The 26,415-nt window shown below is 42.2% G+C and overlaps 1 protein-coding gene and 1 pseudogene across 3 annotated transcripts in view; both read left to right on the top strand.

Annotated features, from left to right (window-relative positions):
* CKAP5 (cytoskeleton associated protein 5) overlaps positions 1–26,415 on the top strand; it is a 104,528-nt gene that overhangs the window by 16,985 nt on the left and 61,128 nt on the right. The window contains exons 1-4 of one of the 3 annotated variants that reach the window (XM_040980198.1): positions 3,047–3,229; positions 18,473–18,566; positions 21,429–21,622; positions 23,205–23,411. In XM_040980198.1, coding sequence (XP_040836132.1) covers positions 18,510–18,566; positions 21,429–21,622; positions 23,205–23,411 — 458 coding nt within the window. In that variant the 5' untranslated portion in view covers positions 3,047–3,229; positions 18,473–18,509. Of the gene's footprint in view, positions 1–3,046; positions 3,230–18,470; positions 18,567–21,428; positions 21,623–23,204; positions 23,412–26,415 lie in introns of those variants that run through there. The other 2 variants (XM_040980197.1, XM_040980199.1) reach the window with 2 other exon arrangements.
* LOC121156456 lies at positions 8,457–10,008 on the top strand (annotated as a pseudogene).

Genomic DNA, 26,415 nt, shown 5'->3' with positions numbered 1-26,415 from the left:
GTTCACTGTCAAGGTAGCTGCAGTGCCCAGGGCTAGGCCAGGCTCAGTTTGAATCTAGGAGCCAGGATCTACTTCTAGGTCTGCCACAGGACCACAGATTGTTCTAGATAAGATTAAATGACCCGTCATCTCTGCTCTGTGCTATGTTTACCGGGAGAAAATGCCATTCAAATCGCCATTTTGCCACATTACTTGATGAGCCTTAAGAGGTTATTAACTGGGGCCCAGTGGCGTGGTGGCCTAGCGGCTAAAGCCCTCGCCTTGAACGCGCCTGGGTCCCATATGGGCGCCGGTTTTAATCCCAGCAGCTCCACTTCCCATCCAGCTCCCTGCTTGTGGCCTGGGAAAGCAGTTGAGGACGGCCTAAAGCCTTGGGACCCTGCACACGCATGGGAGACCTGTGGAAGATCTTCCTCTCTGTCTCTCCTCCTCTCTGTATATCTGCCTTTCCAATAAATAAATCTTAAAAAAAAAAAAAGGTTATTAACAGGGTCAGGCACTCTGGCCTAGTGGCTAAAAGTCCTTGCCTTGAATGCCCTAGGATCCCACGCTGATTTTAATCCTGGCAGCTCCACTTCCATTCCAGCTCCGTGCTTGTGAACTGGGGAGGCAGTTGAGGACGACCCAAGGCCTTGGGACCCTGTACCTGCTGGGAGACAAAGATCTTCCTCTCTGTCGTTCCTCTCTGTATATCTGACTTTGCAATAAAAATAAGTAAATCTAAAAAAAAAAAAAAGAGGTTGCTAACTGCAGGTTTGCCCTTTGAGAAGCCTGTACGTGAGTCTCTCCTTGTTGACCAGGAAACGAAGTCAATTCTGTCAGAGTGCTTGAGTGTTTTGGGTCACTGCTACATCTGTGACAGCGGGATAAAACTAGCACTCTTTTGTGGTAGTTTAACCAAGAGCCTTAGAGAGTGAGGCTGTGAGGTTTTTGCCACTGAAGTAGAAGCACTTTGCAAGCATTTAACATTACCTACAGATACCCAAGTACAAGTTTAGCAGTGCCGGTCTGCTGTTCAGTGGGTACAGTGTACAACACGTCACTGTGGAACACTGTTTTGGTACCATTGCTCAAACCGCAGTGTATTCATGAAAACATGAAAGCCCCCATATATTGAGTGACTTCTCTGAGGTTTCCCATGTAGTTAAGGGTAAAATGGGGTTTCTAAGATAGGTATTTTCTCCTTTCTAGGCCAGTGCAAGTTGACTTTCCTATAGTTGTAACTTAAACTATAACGTGTAACATTTTTAAATTATAAGATCCTAGTAGCTGAGGGCAGGAGGATGTTTAAACTCCCGGGATATTTAGTATATCAAATCATAAGTTGTGTTGTTAGAAGCTTGTTAAAAAGCAAATAGAAGGGGGTGGGCTTTATGTTGCAGTAAATTAATCCGCCACCTGGGATGCCTACATCCCGGAGCAGGGCGTAGGCTTGAGTTTTGCTTTTGCTTCTGATCCAGCCCCCCACTAATGTACATCCTGGGAGGCAATAAATCAAGTCCTTTGGTCCATGGAACCCATATGATAGACCAAGATGCAGTTTTTGGTTCCTCACTGCAGTCTGACCCAGCCTCAGTTGTTGTGGGTACTTGGGAATAAAGCAGCGTTTGCATGTCTCCCTCTCTGTGTATGAATCTGTGTACCATCTTGTTTTTTTTTTTAATGCCATCTTACATTATAAACCATTGCCATTAACACTGAATTGTAGAAAGAACTGGCTTTAAATCATTGATATAAAAATAGAGATCTAGAAGGCAGGCATTTGGCCTAGTGGTTAGGACTGCAGTGTCCCAGTATTAGGATACGTGGCTTGGGCTTCCAACTTCAGCTCCTGATTCTAGCATTGGTTACTCAAGTAACTGCTACTGCCACCCTCGTGGGAGAACTGAATTGGGTTATAGCTACCCCTTCTTCCAGATATTGCTGACATTTGGAGAGTAAACCAGTGGATGAGAATCTGCTGTCTCAAATAAATAAAAATTTATATATATATAGTTTTGTTTTATAAATATAAACAATATAAATTATGAATATATATATGAAATGTAGACACATCTTAGAAATTACTATTAAAGGGCCTGGCACTGTGGCCTAGTGGCTAGAGTCCTCACCTTGAATACACTGGAATCCCATATGGGCACTGGTTCTAATCCCAGCAGCCCCACTTCTCATCCAGCTCCCTGCTTGTGGCCTGGGAAAGCAGACAGTCAAGGATGGCCCAAAGCCTTGGGACTCTGCATCTGCGTGCGAGACCTGGAAGAGCTCCTGGCTCCTGACTTCAGATCAGCACACACCAGTCGTTGTGGTCACTTGGGGAATGAATCACTGGACAGAAGATATTTCTCTCTGTCTCTCCTCCTCTCTCTATATATCTGACTTTGCAATAGAAATAAATTTTTAAAAATTACTATTAAAAATACAGTTACATTTAGACTTTTACATTACTGGAGGTATTGGGAGGGGAAAGGCTCATATAGCTAGTTTGGAAAACGTTTGAGAAATTACTTGTAACATTAAAAAAAAAAAAAATGTATATATATATATATATATATATATATATATATCATACCACCTAGTATTACCGCTCTTGGGTATTTGCCCAAGACAAATAAACATTTATGTTCATACAAAAACCTGATGAAGGGCCTGGTGCCTTGGCTCAGTGACTTAATCTTCACCTTACAATGCCAAGCCCCACATGGGTACTGTTTCACGTCCCAGGTGCTCCACTTCCCACCTAGCTTCCTACTTGCAGCCTGGGAAATCAGTAGAGGAAGGCCAAAGTTTTCAGGCCCTGCAGCCACATGAGAGACCCCGAAGGAGCCCCTGGGTTCTGACTCCTGGCTTCGGATCAGCTTAGCTTTGGCCATTGAGGCCACCTGGAGTGTAAGCCAACGCACAGAAGATTTTTCTGTCTCTCTTTTCTGTAAATCTGATCTGCCTTTCCAATAAAAATTAATAAATCTTTAAAAAGAAAAAATACTTTTATGAAAAGATATAATAATTTTTTGCTAGTCACTAAAAAATAGAAACAGGCCACAAGCCCTTCAGCTGTGGCAGCCAGGATTAGGCAGAGGAGGAAATATTGTTTAGTGGATACAGAACTGCTCCTGGCAGGTGAACACGACAAAAGCTAATACTGCTGTACTCCCCATTCTTTTTCATAGTATCATTTGTCAAGGCTTCAGTGAATCCTGAATAACCATAATCTGGAAATTGTAGAAAGAGTGTAAGTTTGAAATTACTTTTATTATTGTATATAGCTGATTTTTCTTATTTCATTAGTGCTGTTAATTCTTTACTATATCTAATTTATATATTAAAGTTTATATCATTGTGATGTATGGATAAATGCTCTCTGTGTGTAAATATGATTCAGCATTCCCTGAGCGACTTTTTTGTTTTGTTTTGTTTTTGAAAGGCAGATTTACACAGAGGAGAGATCGAGAATAAAGAAGGTCTTCCATCTGCTGGCTCAACTTCCCAAATGGCCACAAAGGCCAGAACTAGGTAGGACCAAAGCCAGAGCCAGGAGTTTCCTACAGGTCTCATGCGGCTGCAGAGTCGCAAGCACTTGGGCATCCTCTGCCGTAAGCAGAAAGCTGGATGACACTGCTGGCAGGGAATCTGCCTGTTGAGCCACAGCGCTGAGCCCTTCCTGAGGACTTAATAATGTCTCCCAAGAGCAGGAGAGGAGTACTGCTAACTCTCACTTAAAGTGCAGATATGTGGTGTAGCAATTTAATTATCTAATTCAGAAATTTTCATGGTGAATTCACTGTAGAATGATTTTAACAGTTCAAAACCAGAATATTGTAATCCTAAGCAGTTTATCTTTGTGACTTTTGCCTGGCAAGAAGATGGGTCCCCTTGGGTCTGCCTTCAGTAGAAGGGCTTCAAGCCTGTCCTTTGGAATCTAAATTTCCGCTTCAACACTTCTTTGGAATGAAGATGTTAGATTACTCATAAATGGTCTTTAGCCTCACAAAATTCATTTCCTAGTTTCAGTGTGATAATGGCCTAAGACTGGCAAGTTTATTTCTCTGAATTAGAAATGTGCGGTTTTCAGGGCAGCTTGTTGTGTTGGTATCATGGGACACAGCTTACAGAACTTCCCTCTGTGGAAAGAAAATTGCAACTTATTGCAGCCTTATTGATAACCTTTCCTGGTCTTAGAGACCAAGGTGCACCCTGCACCTCCCGGATGCAGTTAGGTTTTCTCAAGAACTCTTCCTATTAGGTGACTGCATATCACAATTGTATTTACCTGCAGCATTTCCTCACCTACACAGATCTGTGTGGGATTCTTGGTCGGTTTTTGAAGGTGCACGTTTTACTCAGAGGAAGGGCATGGTTATTTGTGTCTCCCCTCCTGTTGCCTGCCTGCTCCTTCTGTGTCATCTGGGCCGGTGAGGGATGGGAGGGCTTGCAGGGCTGCTTTTGAATTGACATTTGAAGACATACTCAAGTCCAAGGGAGAAGAATGAAATAAGCAGTTTATGTTATGGGGGCCATGTGCACTTCGGGTATTACCTGCAGGACAATTTTTTTCAGCCCTGGAAGAGGAAGTAGGATTGTGAGCATGGGAACTGGTTCTCTCTGTGTCTGGAACATTACCCGCCTGAGCAGCAAAATTAATAAATAAGTAAATAAATAAAATAAGGTCTTCTCAACTAGAGTCGAGTTTCTAATTGACCCTTCGTTTGCCTCTTGCCTGTGAGGTGGAAGCAGGCCTGCAGATCTAGGCAGCTGTCCCTTTAAGTCTTCAGCGTGTGTGGGGCGGGGCCTCTGGAGGAGGGCGGGCGTCCGGGCGCCCTGGACTCTCCTGGAGGAGGCGTTGTCCAGCGGCTGGGCCGCACCACTGCCACCACCCCGCCCGTCCGACGATCCTGCTGATCCTGCTCGGACCTTAGGGCCCCCGACCTCTCCCTGCCTGGGGAGCGTAAGTGCCAAGCTGCCTCTCAAGTCCTGTCGGACTGGGCGGTCCATCAGAGGCTAAGGTGGCTACGGAGCGTAAACAATGCGGTTGCAGTGAGCTAAAAGCCCGGGCATCAGCTTCTACTTATGGGAGGTGACAGCAGCTCTCAGGTGCTTGTGCGGATGCGCAGCCAGTGAGCAGGGCCCCACATCCTGGTGCTGCCCCCGTCTGGCTCTGACTTGGGGGGAGGAATTGATTGTTTTTCTCCAAGTGTATCCCAGCTGAGCTGGGTGGGTGGAACGAAATCCAGTGTTCTGGGCCTTGGTGACTTAGCCTGGGATTGGAGACCTGGGTAGGCTTGGCATGAGCAAGCGCCTGTTTCTTCAGCTCGCTCGCTATAGTTGAGCAGTAACTTTGGAAGTTGATCTGAATCCCAGAAGGATTGAGCTTTCCATCTCCAAGGCTTGTGTTGGACTTTAATTTCTCTTGATGGCATTGGCAGTACTCTTCTATTAGGGGGAATGCGTTAGCCTCCTTTCCCGCTGATGTGAATAGCAAGATGTAAAAGGCACAGTCTTTCACTGTTCTGTCTCCAAAGGAGTTTGTGGGAGGCCACTGTTCCTGGACTAGAAATGCAAGAACGTGCAGTGTGTTGGAGCAAGCCAGTCGGCCTGATGAGGCATAATACTCCAGCCAGAGGATCACGGGTGCCCTCGATAACGAGGAACACCTGAGGCAGTGAGGTTCTGTGTGGTTTTAATTAGAGGGAAAGGCTTGTCCTTTTTGTTATCTGCTACTTGGAGGTGAGATTTTGCCTGGCTGCGGTCAAGGAATAAAATTTAAATCTTCTGTGACAGTTACATAATTGTCATGTATTAATTCAGTTGTCCTTCCTGGACATGGTTTGAGTAAACGTTTCTGGACCTGTATACACATTCTATTTTACCTTTCTTTTATAATAATTGTCTTTTTTTGCACCTGTCAGACTTGGCTGGTTATTCAAGGGGCTGTCTGGTGAGGAGGCAGAACTTTTCCTGAAATTCCACTCACCCTTTTCCTGTGCTTCTGCGTTAGCATCTCGGAGCCTGAAGTGAAACCAGGCATGGTCATCAAGTCCAATCTCTTGCGTTGTGATGGTGAAGAGCTTTTGTAGGTCAAGCGCTTGGGAATCTGCCACAAGATAGTTACACTGCCAGTGCTTCTTTCTAAGTAGAAGGCTAAAGCAGACTGTCTAGAAGCTTGGCAGTCATTCTTACAGACTGTCAAAATATAGCAGATGTTTAAGATCAAAGGACCCTGTACTTGTGCCTGGCTCTCGGATGGCTGGAAAGCACTAGAGGACAAGTTCTAGGCCCACTTGTAATTTTACTGATGACTTAGTTCCTCTGGTTGATGACAAAATGCAAAGATTTTTGGAGTCACTGTTTTATGGTACTACCTAATGCATTTTTTGATTAAAAATGTGATTTAATTGAATTCTAAACTGGAAAATTGGATAATTTTAAATTTATCCAAATCCTACCTTTATAGATAACCTTGAAAAACTTCCTTAACCACAGTCTAACTAGTTACATCTTAATCATTTTCAGCAATAATATAGCCTGTATAGTATTTGAGCTTATTAGAAAGTATTTTGAATTAGTGATGTGAGATTATAACGCTTCTGTAGAGCAGGTTTATTTTACCCTTCCTCTTTATTTTGTCTCTGTTGTGGACTAGGATAAAACATTCTAAGAACTCAGAATAATTTGATGTTTCTGAGTATTTGTACTAGCAACTAGATTAAATGAACCATAGTAATCGTTAGGTATAGTTCAAAATAACTTCATAAATGCTTGATTCTGTTAGGAATGTTAGTCACTCCTCCCCCCACCAGGCAGTCAACTGTGACTTAATGAAAACTTGGTTTATGTGTTTAAGTTTATGAAATCCATTTCCTGTGATCATCCAAAGTGTTACATTTCTAACTACTTGAAGGTATGATTTCTCAAATCTGAAATTAAATTTATCATTTTCTCAGCCATTATTCCACTCCCCCAAAACAGCCCTGAACTAGCATGTCTCTGGCCACTGGTGCTGTCATGTTCCTTGTCTCGTGCTCAGTCCTCCTGCTCGCTAGCAGGCTCTCCCCCTGTCCCAAGTTCTTCGTTCCAGATGCTGATTCATTGCCCCTGTTAATATAACACCCCTGGACTCACTTCTCATCCTTTCCCTTCCGACTTCAACAAGATCCTACTTTTCAACTCTTATCCAATAGAATCACAATAATTTCCTATCAAAACCTAGTTCCCTCCTTTCTAACTCATTCTGTATAGATTTATCTTTATAAAGCAGATAGCATCATGCCTTACCTTGTTTCAAATGCTGTTTAACTTAATAATGAAAATTTGTCATGTGCCCTTAGTCTACATTTCCATGGAGTCAGTCAGTGTTCTATAAAGTCAGAACTTTTCTAACTCAAAGACTACCTTATTTCCTCAGACTAGAATTTTCTCTTTAACCTCTGCTTTTTTTTTTTTTTTTAAGTTTACTTATTTGAAAGAGCTACAGAGAGATCTTCCATCCACTGGTTCACTCCCCCCAAGTGGCTGCAACAGCTGGAGCTGGGTACATCAAGGACCATCTCTGCTGCTTTCCCAGGCACGTTAGCAGGGCGCTGGATTAGAAGTGCAGCAGTCAGGAAAACAACTGGAACCCACGGGATCCTGGCACTGCAGGTGGTGGAGGCCTTACCCATTATGCCAAAACACAGGTTCCCCCACCCCTTTTTTATTACTAATTTTAGAATTAAAGCCCTATTATTCATCATTAAATTCAGTTGTCTGCCTTTCTGTGAGGCTTCACTGACTGTTCCCTCACTACCTTAGGCTTAATCCCATCTTTAAATTCCCTTAGCTTTCATATGTTCCCTACTTATGCTGTTTTCACATATAATAGGGTTCATATTACGATTATTTACACTTATAATGGAATTAGCTCTTATTAATGCCTATTTTTAGAAAGGACTCCATCATCTTTACAAACATGTAGATGTGAAAAGATTGGTAGTGTTAACAAATAATTCTTATCTTTTATAGACTTGTGTTTGTAAACTGTTTTAACAGCTTTAATGAGATATATAATTTACTTACTATGCAGTTTACCCTTAAAATGTGCAATTCGGTGGTCTTAATGTATTCCTGGATTTTTTGGTAACTACCCTTATAGTCCCCTTTAGAATATTTTCATTTGGGCCCAGTGCGATAGCCTAGTGGCTAAATCCTTTCTTTGCATCTGCCAAGATTCCATATGGGTGCCAGTTGTGTCCTGGCTGCTCCACTTCCCTTTCAGCTCCCTGCTTGTGGCCTGGGAAAGCAATTGAGGATGGCCCAAAGCCTTGGGACCCTGTAGGCTGCGTTGGAGACCCAGAAGAAGCTTCAGGCTCCTGGCTTCAGATTGTCTCAGCTCCAGCTGTTGCAGCCGCTTGGGGACTGAATCATTGGATGGAAAAGATCTTTCTCTCTGTCTCTTCTCTCTGTATATCTGACTTTCCAGTAAAAAAAATTTTTTTTCAAGAAATAAAACAAAATTTGCATTTAGAGACAAAGTGTAGAGCAAGTGGTCACTTCATAATGAAGACAAAACGTATAGAATTATATTGAGAAATTTAAAACTAGTATGGATGGTATAGTTCATGATGTACCACTCTAGTTTTTACTTAAGGGAAGACTTTTCCTTTTTAAAAGCTGGTAGAGTCAACTGTCCATGGAATAAGGATTGCTAGGGTTGGGGGGAGTCGGGCTGCCTGGTTAACCCTAAATCACAATTGAGCTGTGGTCACTTCTCACCCAGGAGCAGGCAAACAGTGTGTTGTGTCCCAGGGCGTTCTTGTGCTGGATTGTTGTGCAGCTGGAGATTAAGGACAATTCTTTCTTTCCAAGTAATTGTTTACTTTAAATTTTATATTTCAATTTCTCGAAATTACCTAAGTCCTTTGGTGCAAATAATTTGTCTTTTACGTATATTCTCATGTGCTCTTATATTTCATGGCGTTAGCTAATCGCCTAAATATGTCATACTATTTATAAAGTGTGAGTAGTCTTTGGTGTATATTTATCTAGAAACTACATGTGGATAAAGTGTAGTACTCTAAATGTGGAATTCAGAGTTCTCATTTAGCTCCGCTCTCCTGGGAGCCCAGCGCGCTTTCCCTTCCGGACCTGGAGCTTTCAGTGCGCATGCGCGACCCCGCCCCGCACGCAGGCTCGGTTCCGGTTGACGCGGCTCCGGGCACTCTCCTGATCCCGGTGTGGGCAGCAGTCCTGGGCACCTGCAGCATGCTCTTCTACTCCTTTTTCCGGTCCCTTGTGGGCAAGGATGTGGTCGTGGAACTCAAGAATGATTTGAGCATCTGTGGGACCCTGTATTCTGTGGATCAATGTCTCAGCATTAGACTAAGCGACACCAGTGTCACAGACCCTGAGAAATGCCCCCACCTGCTGTGGGTGGAGCACTGCCTCATTGGGCTCGGTGCAGTGCTAGGTGCAGTTACCTGCAGATGAGGCTGACACCAGGCTGCTACAGGATGCCGTGCGAAGGAGGCCCTGCAGCAGAAACGGCAATGGCAGCCCCCTCCACCGGTGACCCACAACCTCAGGTCCCAGCCCAGGACCCACCCCACCACCCGCCAGGTGTTTTTTTCTAGCAGTGATCCCCTTCCCCCAACCTTTTATAAAAGGAGATGAGAAATGAGAGGAGTAGCAGGGAGCATCTCTCCTGTGTAGAACAGGCTGGGAAACTGTATATCCATCCCAGTCCCCAGGCCCTGCCACTCTCCCTCCCTCCCTGGGGATGGTGGGAGAGTCTCCGGGTCTTTCTCGAACAGCCTGATTCATTTTGGAGATGGAAGGAATCTGTCCCACATCGGGAATAAAATTATGATGCATTAAAGAAAAGAAGAGTTCTCCTTTAGATTGGGCCCCCCACTTTAAATGACATCGGGTAAACAATTTTCTTTACCCTTATATAGGAAGAGGCTAATGATACCTGTTTCGTCCTAGTTTTAAAGAATATAAACCCTGTAAGAATAGAGATAAAGAAGACAAAGTTTTTAAAAAAAGACAAAAAGATTAAATAAGACTGAAGAGTCAGAGTTTGGTGAGAATAGCTCCATAGCTAAGAATAATCCACTTGTCCCAGCCCACCTCCCCTCAAGAAAAGGAAACTGGAGGGACTGGCCCCGTGGGGTGGCATGTTGACATGCACCTGTGATGCCAGCATCCACTAGGTGTGGTTGTTTTAGCCTTTACTGCTCCACTTCAGCCTGGCTCCCTCCTGGTGGCCTAGGAGACCTGCAGAAGGTGGCAGAAAGCATGGGATACTGGGAAGAGGCGCCAGGCTTCTTGCTTCAGACAGGCCAAACATTGATGCCATTTGGAGATTAAACCTGAGAATAGAAATCTCTCTCTTTCTTTCTGTGCAACTGCCTTTCAGATTAAAATAATAATAGTAATGTTTGTTTAATTTTGTTGGAAAAGCACAGTTAACAGAGAGAGAAGGAGGGATCAAGATCTGCTGTTTCACTCTCCAAGTGGTCTCAACAGACGAGCTGAGCCCATCTGAAGCCAGGAGCCAGGAGCTTCTTTCAGGTCTCCAACGCAGGCTACAGGGGCTCAAGGCTTTAGGTTGTCCTCTACTGCTTTCGCAGGCCACAAGGAGGGAGCTGGATGGGAAGTGGAGCAGCTGGGACATGAAGCAGCAGCCATATGGGATCTTGGCACGTGCAAGGTGAAGATTTAGCCACTTGGTTATTGCACCAGTCCCCTGCCTTTTTTTTTTTTTTTTTTTTTTGAGAAGAAGCAGCTTAGAGTGAGGTAACAATATGTTTACACACATATATATATAAATATTACAAAATACATGTAAGTGGATAAATGTCTTCCTTACTAGATTCTCAGATAAAATCGTTATCAGAAATACCTGTAAAATTTAATGTGCTATTAAAATAAAGGATTAAGAGCCAACTTCATGGCTCAGTGGTGATGAAGATCCCATATCTGTATCCCTGCCGCTCTGCTTCTCCTCCAGCTCCTGCTTATGCACCTGGGAAGACGGTGGATGATGGTGGCCCCAAGAACTTAGACCCCTGCCCGCCTTGGGAAAGACCAGAGTGAAGTTTGTGGCTCCTGGCTTTGCTCTGGCCCAGACCTGGAATGTTGTGGGCATTTGGAGAGTGAAGCAGTGGATGGAAGGTTTCTCTGTTACATTGCCTTTCAAAAAAAGCAATAAAGCTTTTTAAAAAATTTAACCATGTTGGGTCTGGTGTGATGGCTCAATGGCTAAATCCTTGCCTTGGACACACTGGGATCCTGTATGGGTACCAATTCATGTCCTGGCAGCTCTGTTTCCATCCAGCTCCCTGCTTGTGGTCTGGGAAAGCAGAACACAGCCCAAAGCCTTGAGACTTTGCCCCCATGTGGGAGACCTAGAGGAATCTCCTGGCTCCCCTCCATTTCTCTCCCTTTTATTCTCTCTCTCCCTTATGTAAATCTTTAAACATACAAAGCCTAGTATTAACTTATTTTAAGTAGGGATATTGAGTTGAGGGGACCCTGAGGTCCGTTGTGGTTATCTGGGGAGAGAAGTAGCAGAGGAAAGATTAATTGATCTATCTAGATAGCTGGATATCTTTATTTTTCAAATAAATCTTTTTTTGTAAGAGTTTGGAAAGCTAGGATCAGAAGATAAGAAATATAAATGTTATTTCTTAGCATCAGCTCCATGAACGTCAAGACACTTTGGTAAGCAGTGAAACCATCCATTTAATTTATCTCTTAAAAAAAAATGAGGGTGATGGGATTTTGTCCAGGCCCATGTGATCTTTTTCACGTTATTACCTGCAGAAAAATGAATTCTTTTTTAAGGACTTAAAAGTTTAAGATTAGGAAACAGAAAGAAGGAGCCGAATTGGAACTGCAAGGTGAATGTCTAAGGTTCATCTTTGGAAACACAAATTGCCCTTTTTTGATCACAGGAATGAGCAGGAACATTGTCCTTGGAAAAAGACTCATAGAACCTGCCCAAACATTTTATTTGCAGATGCTTTAGCTAACTTTCAAAGTACTCTGCTAATAAGCAGATATTATCATTCTTTAGTTTTTTAGGGAATCATTAAGCAAAATTACTTGAGCATCCAAAAAAAACCAAAAAACAAAACCAAACAAACCACAAACAGCTACCCTAACTGTCCCATCACATCCACCTCTTAATCTGTTTTGTCTTCTGGATCCTACTGATAAATCCTAAAAAATGATTCATTGTCTTAATCGCACACTTATTAAGTGTTTGTTGCTGATTGCTGCACTTTAATTTTTTAGTCAGCACTGTCTGTGTGGTTGAGATGGCTGTTGTTTCTGCTGTTATTTCCCTTCAGTGAGGGCCCCGACGAGGTGATTCTTTTTTCCTTACAAACTGATGTGTGTGGTCTGCTAGCTGTGGGTTTCCTCTTGGCCATTGTCTCAGGCGTCAATCAGATGAGCTGTCCCTCTGTAAGCACTGCTGTTTCTGAGGGTATTGACCCCAGCTCTTCATAACATGCCAAAATTTCACCCCTCTTCCACTTGAGCTCCATCAGAAACTGGATGCTTGCTCTTGGCAGAGCTCTTTTCAGATTGATGCCCTTCTTTTTTTTTTTTTTTTTTTTTTAAAGATTTATTTTTATTATTTTCTTATTGGAAAGGCGGATATACAGAGAGGAGAGACAGAGAGGAAGATCTTCCGTCCGATGATTCACTCCCCAAGTGAGCGCAACGGGCCGATACTATGCAGGTCCGAAGCCAGGAGCCTCTTCCGGGTCTCCCACGCGGGTGCAGGGTCCCAAAGCCTTGGGCCATCCTCGACTGCTTTCCCAGGCCACAGGCAGGGAGCTGGAAGGGAAGCGGGGCTGCCGGGATTAGAACCGGCGCCCATATGGGATCCCGGGCGTGCAAGGCGAGGACTTTAACCACTTGCGCCACCGCGCCAGGCCCAAGATTGATGCCCTTCTTAGAGTCTCTAGCTGGGTTCTCTTCAGATATGTGCAGTGAGTTGATATAAACTAATTTTGTTGTATTTGAAGTACTGATTTTTTTTTTAAAAGATTTTATTTTTATTACAAAGTCAGATATACAGAGAGGAGGAGAGACAGAGAGGATGGTCTTCCATCCCGTGATTCATTCCCCAAGTGACTGCAGTGGCCAGAGTTGAGCTGATCTGAGGCCAGGAGCCAGGAACTTCTTCCGGGTCTCCCACACAGGTGCAGGGTCTCAAGGCTTTGGGCCATCCTCTACTGCTTTCCCAGGCCACAAGCAGGCTACTAGGCAACTGCGCTGGGCCCAGTTTTTTTCCTAATAAGTATACATGATGTGTCTGAGAAAGCAGTGGCAGATAAGCCAAGTTCTTGGACTGCCACCTTCTGTGTGAGAGACCCAGCTGGAGGGTCTTCATGTGGACCGGCCCACCTGCCTATAGCCACTTGGATAGGAAATCACTCCTCTCTCTGTCTGCCACTCAGCCTTTCAAATAAGTGAAGAAATTTTAGAAAGGTAAAATAAAAATGAAAATGTAGTACTAATCTTTTTGGATTTTTGTATATTCTTTTTCCTTCCTCAGCACAGATTTGCGTTTGTATGAGCTAGGCAATGTACATGTTAAACTGCATGGCATAGTTTCTACCTGTTCTGTGTAAATTCTTTTTTTTTTTTTTTCAGAGACCAAAGGTTTATTTACATTTGAACCATAAATTCTTTTTTCATCTGAGCTCTATCCTTAACTCCCTCAGTGCTGTCATGCACGCCTTTTGTTTCAATTGTGTATAACTAGTGATCATTTCTAAATGTTTATCTCCGAGTTAGACATCTGTCTGTCTCTCTCTCCCTACCTTCTCTGTCCACAGTTGAATCTCTAACTGATGTGCCCACATCTACCATTGATCTCGCTTAGCCTTCTGGGCACATCAATAGGAAGCTGAATCAGAGGAGTCAGGACTCGAACTAGCATTCGGTTACAGAGTCACAAGTAGTGACCTAACTCACTTAGCTGGGCCACAAAAGACTTGTCCCTGCTGCTCAAACTCACTGTCTTTCTCTAAAGATTTATTTATTTGAAAGTCAGAATTGGAGATAGGGAGAAAGAGAGATTTTCCATCCACTAGTTCATTCCGCACATGATCTCAGTGGCCAGAGCTGGGCCAGTGCAGAGCTGGAATCTAGGAGCTTCTGCCAGATCTACGTGTGTACAGGAACCCAAGCATGTGGGCTATCTGCTGCTGCTTTTCCTGGGCCATTGTTGAGGCTGAATTGAAGGTGGAGCAGCCTACACGTGAACTGGCTCCCAGATGGGATGCTGGCATTGCAGTCAGTGGATTTACCTGCTAGCCTCTGCCCTCTCGAGCTCTTGTCATTAAAGTAAAAGTGCAGGTTTTCAGCCTAGATTGCATGTTAAATTCACCCAGGGAATTATTAAGGTAGAATTTATAGCACAGAAAATTAATCATTTTATTTATTTGAGCAATAGAGCAAGAAAGAAATCCCATACTCTGACTCGCTCCCAAATGCCCAAAACAGCCAGGACTGGGCCAGGCCAGACAGGAGACTATAACTTCATCAGGTCTCTGCTGTAGGTGGCTGGGACTTGAATACTTGAGCCAGATACTTGAATACTTGAGCAGATAGCATTGTGCAACTCCTTTGTCTAGTTCTAAAACATGTCACTCCAGAGTACCCACTACTTCCTTGTCCTTTAAGCATTTTTCTCTTTCTTCTTCCCTCCCCATACCCCTTGACAACCATCTGTCTGCATTCTTTTTTCATGGATTTCCTCATTCTAGACACCCCCTATGGATGGAGTCATACAGTACTGGACCTTTCACATTTGGCTTTTTTCACTCAGCATAATGCTTTTGAGTTTCATCCACTTAGTAGCATTTGTCAGCATACCCTTTTATTTTGATATTATCCGTCCACTGATAGTTGGGCTGTTGTAGAACTATTGTGAACATACACGTGTACAAGAACTCATTTGAGTGTCTATTTTCAATAATTTTGAATATTTGCTTAATAGAATTGTGGAATACCATATGGCAATTCCATTTCTAACTTTAAAGAAAATTATTCGTATTTGAAAAGCAGAGTTAGAGAGGAGGGGTGGTGAGAGAGAGATCAATTTTCCTTCACTAGTCAAACTGGCCACAATGACTGATCTAGGAGCCAGGAGCTTCGTTTGGATCCCCCATGTAGGTGTAGGGGCCGAAGGAGGTGAGCCATCCTATGGAGCTTCCCAGGCATGTTAGCAGGGACTGAATCTGAAGTGGGGTGACTGGCACTCAAACCGGCACCCATATAGAATGCCAGAGTGCAGGCCCTTAACTGCCTCCTGGCTTCAGATCAGCTCAGCTCTGGCCATTGAGGCCACTTGGGGAGTGAACCAGCAGATGAAAGATCTTTCTCTTTCTCCTCTCTCTAAATCTGACTTTCCAATTTTTAAAAATACATCTTTTATATATACATATAGTTATATAGTTTTTTATATATAGTTATACATGTATGACATGTGCATGTATAGTTATATATACACACATATACATATGACACAAATTATGTGTGTCATGTCAGGATTGGGACTGGAGGGGTAAGTAGGACCTCTTCTGTTGTTTATGGTTCTGAAAATTGGAAACAGTTTAAATGTCAAGCAAAAAGATTGGTAATTAGGATACATGCACAAAATGGAGATCTGTGTAGTCTTTAGATATCATTTTCAAATTTTGGAAAGTGTTTGTATTAAGGAAAATGTTACTAGAGGATTATTTAGTTGTTGAGAGAGAAAACAAGCTTGTGTCGACTAATTCATTTCCCAGATGCTCACAGTGGCTGGGTCTGGGCCAGGTTCAAGTAGGAAGCTGGGAATTCCGCCCAGCTCTCCCCCCCTGGGTGGCAGAATCCTCAAGATCAGGAACACAGGAGCAGAGGTGCCACATTGACCCTGGGCACTCAGATGTGCAACAGGAGGCCAAATGCTCACTTGATTCTTGTCTTTTTTCATTTAATTTATACACTGCATATAATCAGAAAATTAGAAGTAATTTAAAGGTATATAGCAGGAATTTGTTGAAAGAATGTTAAACATAAAAGTCATTTGTAAAAGGATTTAATTAGGGGCCAGCTACATGGCATAGCAGGCTAGTAATACATTTGCAGCGTTGGCATTCCTTCTGGCTGCCAATTTGTGTTCCAGCTCCTCACCTCTGTGCAGCCCTCTGTGGCCTGTGAAAGCAGTGACTCAAGTCACCTGCATGCGAGACCTGAGGGGGAGCTCTTGGCTCCTGGCTTTGGCCAGATTAGCTCAATCTTTTTCTTAAAAAAAAAAAAAAAGATTTAAATATGAATAATATTTGTTAAGGAATAGTTTATTTAAAGAGTTAGTTTACTACTATGAGAGTTCAATGCATGATAGGCAGTGAGGTAAGGTTCCTGTTAGGGTGAAAGAGATGGAGAGTCCTTACAGGAATGGGAAAAGACACCAGCTTAATGCTGAGGATTGCCTTTGAAGGCACTTGGCATCGAAAAGGAGGAGTAAAGACCAGATGTCTATTAGAGACAGATCCAGTGGTGCCATCCTGGCCTCCATGATGGGCTGTGAGAGCCCCTACTGCTGAGTGGATGGTAATTTCTATCCTTTTCTCCTTGAATGACGGGTAACCCCTACCTTGCATAGACTGATGAAAAGTGTGTTTAGACATAACTTGAATCCTTTAAACCAAGCCAATTGGAATGAGCACACACTTCTTGACCCTCATCTGGGTGGTACCGTGTTATGGTGCAGGTTTGAGAGTTGTTGCTGGTGCGTCTGGGAAGATAGCAGAGGTAGCCAAGTGGTTGGGCCCCTGCTGCCCATGTGGGAGACCAGGTGAAACTCTGGGTTCCTGGTTTCCTCCTGGGCCAGCCCCTGCCGTTGGGGACATTTGAGGAATGAACAGCGGATGGTAAATTTCTCTGCTTCCACTCTTTATAATTCTGCCTTAGAAATAAGCAAACAAAATCTCAAAGAAAAGAAAAGAAAGACTATTTGCCAACTTTGTGGGCAACTCCCCAGCCCTCCCCCCAGGTCCATCTGCCAGCTGCCTCAGGAGGTGCCTGCTTTCATTACTAACTTTCCTTGGCTTACTCTTGGGGTCCAGGTAGAATTCCTCTTTAGTGTGGGAATGGAACCATCATTGTCCTCCAGGTGTAGCGCTACTTCATGTATGGAAACATAACATTGATTTGAGTTAGGTAGAGAGCCAGGTGGCATTTTTCCATATTGATCATTTTCTTTAAGAAGTTTAGTTGGAAGCGCATCTTTTCTGAAGCATTGTTCATTTTTGTAGGAGAGAGAACTTATGCTGCCCAAGTTTTGACAATTGAGTCTGTGAAACTGACAATAGGCAGATTGATAGGAGATAACCCATTTTACAACTGAGGCATAAAATAATGGAATGGTGGGGAGGTGGCAGCAGGCTTCAGTAGCAATACAAGTGAAAGGCTGGTTTAGCATGTAGGTTGAGACCTGCTCTCAGTAGAAGGGCCAATGGGCTGCCTCCGTCTGAGCTCCAGTCTCCTGTAATCAGAGCTTTGCTGTGTAGGCAGGTGGGGGAACCTAAGAAAAAATTGCTGTTTACTAATGTAGATTTCATTTATGAATGTAAATTTATTTCTCAAAAGGGCAACTTTGTGGAGTTATTCTTGTATTCAGTTTCTCCTTGCAACCAGCTCAAACTAAAGTAAATTTGGGGTAACTGTTCTGGTATCCCATAGCCGTTTTTTTTTTTTTTTTTTAAGATTTATTTTTATCGCAAAGGCAAATTTACAGAGAGAAGGAGAGACAGAGAAAAAGATCTTTCATACACCAATTTACTCCCCAAATGGCTACAATGACTGGAGTTGAGCTGATCTGAAGTCAGGAGACTTTTCTGGGTCTGCCACGCGGGTGCAGGGTCCTAAGGCTTTGGACTATTCTCTCCTGCATTCCCATGCCACAAGCAGAGAGCTGGATGAGAACCTGGTTAGCTGTGATTAGAACTGGTGCCCAAATGTGATCCCCGCGTGTTCAAGGCAAGGAGTATAGCTGCTAGGCCACTGTGCCGGACCCAATTGATTTTTTTTTTTTTTTTTTACAAAAAAAGACCTGTTGGGTAAACACTGTGGCATAGTGTATTAAACCTCTACCTGCTAATAAGTAATAATAGTAATAATAATAATTTTTTAAAAAGCTTCAACCTGTGAAGCCACATCCTATGGCACCAGTTTGGTTCTACCTGCCCCACATCTGATCCAGCTCCCTGCTAATGTACCTGGGAAAGCTGTGAAAGATAGCTTACATCCTTGGGCCCTGCACCCATGTGGGAGACCCAAAAGATGCTCCTGACTCCTGGTTATAAAATCAAATGTGCTTCTTATTTCCTGTTGGTGTATGCTCAATGAAGTAATCTCAGAAAAGTCACTTTGTCCTAAAGAAAAAAAAGCTGCTGCTTACAATAGTAGCTATCTGCTTTTGTCTCTCTAGGAAAAACTCTTAATTCCGAGGAAAACCTGGAAGCACCATGGGAGATGACAGTGAGTGGTTGAAATTGCCGGTTGATCAGAAATGTGAGCACAAGGTAAGACTCCCATGAACCTTGAATTTCAGTGTTATTGGCTAGTTTGCTCTTCAGGTAATACTGTCTTTTTACTTAGAGGCATGTGAAAACATTGGCAAGTTTCAAAATCACTGATGTTTTATGAAGTACCATTTTATGCCATGTAAAATTGTTTTGCCTCACTCAGTTAAATGTGTGTTCTTTGTTTTTTTTTTTTTTTTTTTTTAGTATCTTGCAATAATTCAAAGAGGATATATATTAGTGAAAGAATTCAGAGGGGCCCAGCATGGTGGCTCAGTGGTTAAGGTCCTCCCCTTGCACGCCCCAGGATCCCATATGGGCGCCGGTTCTATCCCGGCAGCCCCGCTTCCCTTCCAGCTCCCTGCCTGTGGCCGGGAAGGCAGTCAAGGACGGCCCAAAGCCTTGGGACCCTGCACCCATGTGGGAGACCCGGAAGAGGCTCCTGGCTTCAGACCGGCATAGCATCGGCCCGTTGCGCTCACTTGGGGAGTGAATCATCGGACGGAAGATCTTCCTCTCTGTCTCTCCTCTCTGTATATCCGCCTTTCCAATAAAAAAATAATAAAAATAGATCTTTAAAAAGAAAAAAGAATTCAGAGAAAGAAGATAAGTAAGTGTTAGTAATGTAAAAAGCAGATTGCAGATTTTGGGCCCGGCACGATGGCCTAGTGGCTACAGCCCTCGCCTTGAAAGCACTGGGATCCCATAAGTGCGCTGGTTCTAATCTCGGCAGCCCCACTTCCCATCCAGCTCCCTGCTTGTGACCTGAGAAAGCAGTCAAGGACAGCCCAAAGCCTTGGGACCCTGCACCTGAGTGGGAGACCTGGAGGAGACGCCTGTTTCCTGGCTTCGGATCGGCATAGCGCCGGCCCTTGTGGTCACTTGGGGAGTGAGTCATTGGACAGAAGATCTTCCTCCCTGTCTCTCCTCCTCTCTGTATATCTGACTTTGTAATAAAAATAAATAAATCTTAAGGAAAAAAAAAAAAGAAGAAAGAAAGAAAAACAGTTTGTACCTATAAAAACTTGCCGACTGCCTAGTTTCATATATCACCCCCTGCTCCAGGACAGTATACTTAGCTAATTGCTTAGTAACACCTAATTGTAAAGAAACATTTGAGGATGTACTCTGAACCTCTTTGGAAGTCCCATTTTATTATTCTTTTTTTTGAAACAAAGATTTATAGAGAGGAGAGACAAAGAGAAATCTTCCATCTGCTGGTTCACTCCCCAAGTGGCTGCAATGGCCGAAGCTGAGCCAATCCAAAACCAGGAGCCAGGAGCTTCTTCCAGGTTTCCCACACGGATGCAGGTTCCCAAGGACTTGAACCTCCACTGCTTTCCTCATCCATGAACAGGGAACTGGTTTGGCAGTGGAACAGCCAGAACTAGATCCAGTGTCCATGTACGAGGCCTGTGCTTCAAGGTAGAGATTAGCCTGCTGAGCTACCATTCCGGCTCTAAAGTCCCATAATTTTATTTTGAAGTTTACTTATCTATATATAATCACCATGATTAACAGTATCTTAGTTTATTTTAATCTAATAATAGATAACTTGTATCACTAGTTAGTGGTATCTTTTCAAATTATGTGTTCTCCAATTTTAATTTCTTTTAAAATTATTTTAAAACAAATATCAATTTGTAGATTCAAGAAATCCAGTTTCTTTTTTTGTAAAATTTAATCTGTAGGGCCCGACATGGTGGCACAAGTGGTTAAGGTCCTCACCTTGCACACCTGGGATCCCATGTGGGCGCCGGTTCTATCCCGGCAGCCCTGCTTCCCTTCCAGCTCCCTGCCTGTGGCCTGGGAAAGCAGTCGAGGACAGCCCAAAGCTTTGGGACCCTGCACCCATGTGGGAGACCTGGAAGAGGCTCCTGGCTTCGGATCGGCATAGCATCAGCCGTTGCGCTCACTTGGGGAGTGAATCATCGGACGGAAGATCTTCCTCTCTGTCTCCTCTGTATATCCGCCTTTCCAATAAAAAAATAATAAAAATAAATCTTTAAAAAAAATTTTAATCTGTAGTTAAAGTTCTTAGATTAACTATTTTGTTTCCTTGACAATTGCTATAAAGATGAATTGGGTTGTTGTTCTTTAAAAATACAGAATAGATACATTATCCCACATGTTGAAATATACTTTCTACCTCTGAAGAGTAAAAATTTGCAGCCTTTGTCCTATATCTTTTCCGGGACCACTCCTTTTGCCCTAAGTAATAAATTACTCAATGTCGTTGTCATTCACCAGTGTGCTATCTCTTGGAAAAGCCAGAATGACACCCAGAGACGTATTATTAGCATGGACATGGACATTATTGGTGCATAATACAGTAAGCTGCAGCAAAACAAATGTGGCAGAGAGTTTTAGACCTTCAGTGAGCCTTCTGTCTCTAATGTAGTAGTGAAGACAAATAAATAAAATAAATCCTTAGAAACGCATGTTTTTGAAAGGCAGAAAGAGATCGTCTTCCTCAAATGCCCATGCCAGGAACCTACCCAAGTATTTGAGTCTTCAGTTTCTTGGAAAAGGGTTTTTTTTTTTCTTTTTTTAAGGTTTATCTTATTTTATTTTACATTTTAATGGAAAGGCAGATTACAGAGACAAGGAAGCACAGAGAAAGATCTTCCATCTGCTGATTCGCTTCCAAAATGGCTGCAAAACGAACAAGTATATGAAACTTACTGCTTAAATCTTGTTAGAAAACTGAATTCCTTAAATTCCTGTTTGATTTCATTGATGAGTTCTTCCTTCATATTTCCTCATACAGAGTGTTAATGTTTATTCACCTCAAAATTGATAATAGACAGTCATATCATTAAATTTTGTTGTGTTTATTTGAAAATATTACTCTTCTTTTAGCTATGGAAAGCAAGATTAAGTGGATATGAAGAGGCCCTGAAGATCTTCCAGAAAATAAAGGATGAAAAGAGCCCTGAATGGTCCAAATATTTAGGTTTGATCAAAAAATTTGTCACTGATTCCAATGCAGTGGTTCAGTTGAAAGGATTAGAAGCTGCACTTGTTTACGTTGAAAATGCCCATGTAGCAGGAAAGTAAGTAACGTTCCCCCAGCTGTTCTGATAAAAACCCATACAGTGCTGCAGATACTAACTTATGTCTGCTTACCGGTTGCTGTTCTTCACTATTCGCACTTTGAGAATATATTCATTTTCTTGCTATCATAAGATACTCTTCATGAGTCTAAATGGTTTGATGGATTGATACAAAAGAGTAAATTAGAAATTAAACCTTCAGTTTATATCTTGAGGTCTGATGAATCAGAAACTTTTTCCATTTCAGCTTTTTGCGTGAAAATTATTCTAAAATGGAAAGTTTTAATAACTTACAGGAAACATGGATTCTGAAAAAATGAATTATGAGAATTGTGCTAAAGGGCAAGAAAGATGGGAAAATGTTTAAATACTAGCATAGTTAAATAATAGTAAGAAGTTTCTTTAGCACAGAAGGGTAATAATGATACACTATATTTCTCTTTAAAAAAGTTGAAAAGAATTTTGAATGTTTTCACTATAAAGAAATTATAAATGTTTGAGGAGACAGATACTGCTTGCCTTGGTTAGACAATATAGTATGTATATGTGTTTTTGTGTGTGTGTGTAACATGGCACTGCATAAACATGTACAACTTTATGTAAAAAAATTTTTTTTTTTTTTTTTTTTTTTTTTTTTTGGTGAGGGCTCCGAGCTAAATGATCTTGGCCTCACCTCTCTCTGTGTGCTGATTAGACATTTGCTGTCTCTTGCAGGAGGTAATGATAGCTCAGTAGTTTTTGTGACTCCTGGTCTGTTTGACTTGAGCTGTGAATAAGAGACACCTAATCACCCCACTCTCCCATACTGCATGAGCCTCAGTTTTTCTAAATCTGGTCTGTCATTGAGAAGAACCTCCTAAACACCACCACAAGGAGTGGGAATGGTTGACTTACTTGTGCAAGAATAAATGCTTGGCTTACTGCAAAGATTATCCAGTAAAGTTAGCCAGTTGACAGTTTGACTAACTAGAACCACCATTGCTTTTATAAATTTCCGTTTTCGTGAGACAGAGCTTTTTGTGACAAATACAACATGTAGTCGTAACAGTTCCCAGTAATATATTTCCATTTAGAGGAGATTCAAAGTGCTGAGTTACTGTAGTCTTGTAAAGGAGTCCAGAGGAATCTTTTATTGTTTTAAGTATCTTTTCCCTCTGAGGAAATTGTGCTAAGAAACATTTAGGAGAATTTTAGCTTTTTTTTTCTAAAAATAAACTCTCTGAAATTCCGTTTTTGTAATATTTACTCATTTGTGTGTATGTGTGAGAGAGAAAGAAACAGATGTATTTAGATAAACGGCTAGAAGATTGCTATCAAAAAGTTTATAGTAACTTTTTCTGGGTGATGAGATTTTAATGGATTTTTGCTAATTTAAATTTCCATGTATATAAATTCAAACCTTATTGGGGGTGACATCTCTTAAACTTTGACAATGCACATAAGTTTATAATTTTTTAAACTTGAATTTTTAAATTAGAGAACCATTTTACATCTTACCAATTGTAAAACTGCTTTTATGCTGCATTCCATGACCTTTTTCCAACTCTTTCCCTGTATTTGTGCATGATAATTTGTATTACAGAACCACAGGAGAAGTTGTATCCGGTGTTGTGAGTAAAGTGTTCAACCAACCCAAGGCAAAAGCCAAGGAGCTCGGCCAGGAGATCTGCCTCATGTACATAGAGATTGAGAAAGGGGAGGCCGTGCAGGAAGAGCTTCTGAAAGGCCTGGACAGTAAGAACCCCAAGATCGTCGTGGCTTGCATAGAGACGCTGAGGAAAGCCTTAAGGTAAGACTTCTGTTTTGATTTTGAGAACTAGAATATCTTGATTGAGTTTGAGAAATGAAAACTGCTGAACTTGGCATGCACAAAAACCAGGAAGGTGACCTGGAAAAGCCATTCCTCAAGAGTCTCAGAATTTGGCTTCAGGCAGAAAAACACTCCTCGAGATATTTAGCAATTTTCATTTACTGAAGTGTGGATATGCATACTTTGAAATGTTGGCTAAGACAACGAGTTAGTAAAATAGGACATGCTATATGTTTTTTTTTTAAGTACTGATTCTTTTTTTTTTTTTAGATTTGTTTTTGAATTTTTTTATTGCGAAGTTAGATATAAAGAGAGGAGGAGAGACAGAGAGGAAGATCTTATGTGTGATGATTCACTCCAATCCGAAGCCAGGAGCCTCTTCTGGATTACCCACACAGATGCAGGAACCCAAGGCCCTGGGCCATCCTCAACTGCCTTCCAGGCCACAGGCAGGGAGCTGGATGGGAATTGGATCCTCCAGGATTAGAACTGGTGTGCAAGGCGAGAACTTTAGCTATTGGGCTACCGTGCTAGGCCTGCTATAAGCTTTTTAATAGGAGCATAGCAAGAGCAAATAGGAGCTAACTTACTTTTCTTTTTTTTTTTTTTTTTAAGATTTATTTATTTTTATTACAAAGTCAGATATACAGAGAGGAAGAGAGACAGAGAGGAAGATCTTCCATCTGATGATTCACAATGACTGATGCTACACCGATCCGAAGCCAGGATCCGGGAAATTCTTCCGGGTATCCCACATGGTGTATCCGGGTATCCCACATTGGGTGCAGCGTCCCAAAGCTTTGGGCCGTCCTCGACTGCTTTCTCAGGTCACAAGCAGGATGGGAAGTGGAGCTGCCAGGATTAGAACCGGCGCCCAAATGGGATCCTGGTGGTTTCAAGGCGAGGACTTTAACCGCTAGGCCATTGTACCAGGCCCAAGCTAACTTACTCTTAAGTAAGAGTTGTTTGCCATTGATGTTTTTCGTGAATGGAATTATTTTCTGTGGTGAATCAGTAGTTCTGATTTGGCTGACTTAATCTCATAAGAAGGCAGTTGCAGTGAAATTCTTACACTAAAGAGCATTCCAAGTCTCCTGTGATTTTTGTGTGTGACCTGTATCTTGGGAGAAGTGGTCCTTCTGTTTATTTTATGTGAAAGTTTGGTAGTTGTTGAATTTTGCTAAACCATCTTTGATTTATATAAGGCTTTATGTTTTACATCATTTGTTGTGACTCATTATCTTGTTTTATAAAATTTGAGTTTCACGGGCCTGGGACAATGGCTCAGTGTCTAATTCCTCAACTTGGATGTGCCAGTATTCCATATGGGCACCAGTCAGTGTCCAGACCGCTCCATTGTCCATCCAGCTCCCTGCTTGTGATCTGCTAAAGCAGTAGAGGATGGCCAAAGCCTTTGGACCCTGCACCTCTGTGGAGACCTGGAAGAAGCTCCTGGCTCCTGACTCCTCGCTTCACATTGGCTATTGTGGCCACCTGGGGGATGATCCCATGGATGGAACATCTTTCTGTCTTTCTTTCTTTGTGTGAATCTGCCTTTCCACTAAAAATAAATTTAAAAGAAAAATTGACTTTCATTTAGGTAAGTTTTTAACCAATTTTATTTGAAAGGCAGAGATAGAAAGCGAGATAGATGGAAAGATCTATAATCTGCTGGTTTACTCCCAAACAGACACAATGGCTGAAGGTTCTTCCAGGTCTCCGGATCTTCCACATGGGTGTAGGAGCCCATGGACTTGAGCCATGATAGGCTTTCCCAGGCGCATTAACAGGAAACTGGAATGGAAGAGCAGCCCGGACTGGGACTGGCTCCTATATGGGATGTTGGCACTGTGGGCAGCAGCTTTGCCAGCTGCCTCACCTGGTCATCTGCATTTAGACTGTTGTGTCATGAGCATCCTTATTTTCTGTTGAGATTATAACTATGTGTTTATCTGAGCAGTATATAATGTGCTTATTGCTTCATCTTAGAAATTTAGTGAATCGGTTTGATTATCAGTAATTTGTGCTGTCCTTAGTAATATCTCTTGTTAAATTTTTTTGTTTATGTATTTGTTTGTTTATGTGTTTGTTTGAAAGGCAAAGTTTCACACACAGATAGAAGCAAAGAAGGAAAAAGAATCTTTCACTTATTAGTTCACTTCCCAAATGGCCACATGGCCAGACATGGGCCAGAACCAGGAGCCTAGAACTCCATCTGGGTCTTCCCAAGGGCAAAGGTTCTAAGTACTTGGGCCATCTTCTGCCGCCTACCCAAGCATATCTGTAGAAGCTGGAGCAGCCAGGGCTTGAACTGCTGCTCATATAGTGTGCTGTTATTACAGGCTGTAGCTTAATATGCTTTGCCACAATGTTAGCCAATCTAGTAATGGTTTAATAAAGATATATTGTGTATATATCAATATATATGTATATAACAATATTTTCCCTTTAAATCAGAGGTGTCACATCCAGAATGCTGTGAACTCTGGATATTCATTTTTAAACTGACTTGGAGGATAGAATTAGGAAAAGAATAAAGTTAAGAATGTTTTATGGCTTCCATATCAGTGTTTTTGTTTATTTCTATCCTAGTGTGGTTCTTATTTACCCTAAATTATTTCAGAGTATTCAATGAAATAGGTAATTTTCTGGACCTTGAAGAAATTTAAGGACATTGTCAGAATTTAGCTTTGAGGTGGATTTGATTCAGCTGTTTCTTCCTGTGTTTCAAAAGCGACCAGGATACAAAAAAAAAAAAAAAAGATGAAATAGTAATATAATGGAAGGGATTCCAAATGTTAGGTTTGTTGAATATCATGTTACATATCCTTAAGAAAAATGATTTAAGATCGTCATTAAGTACCTTTAGTCTTTTCAGATATTTGTTTAGGGCCCGGTGCAATGGCCTAGCAGCTAGTTTTCGCCTTGAACGCCAGGATCCCATGTTCCCTTCCAGCTCCCTGCTTGTGGCCTGGGAAAGCAG

Source organism: Ochotona curzoniae, unplaced genomic scaffold (genome assembly GCF_017591425.1).
Source record: "Ochotona curzoniae isolate NIBS_2020 unplaced genomic scaffold, NIBS_Ocur_1.0 contig_3432, whole genome shotgun sequence".
In the NCBI taxonomy this organism is placed as follows: Eukaryota; Metazoa; Chordata; class Mammalia; order Lagomorpha; family Ochotonidae; genus Ochotona; species Ochotona curzoniae.
The sequence above is the reverse complement of the archived record's forward strand: the minus strand, read 5'-3'. Positions and strand labels throughout refer to the sequence as shown.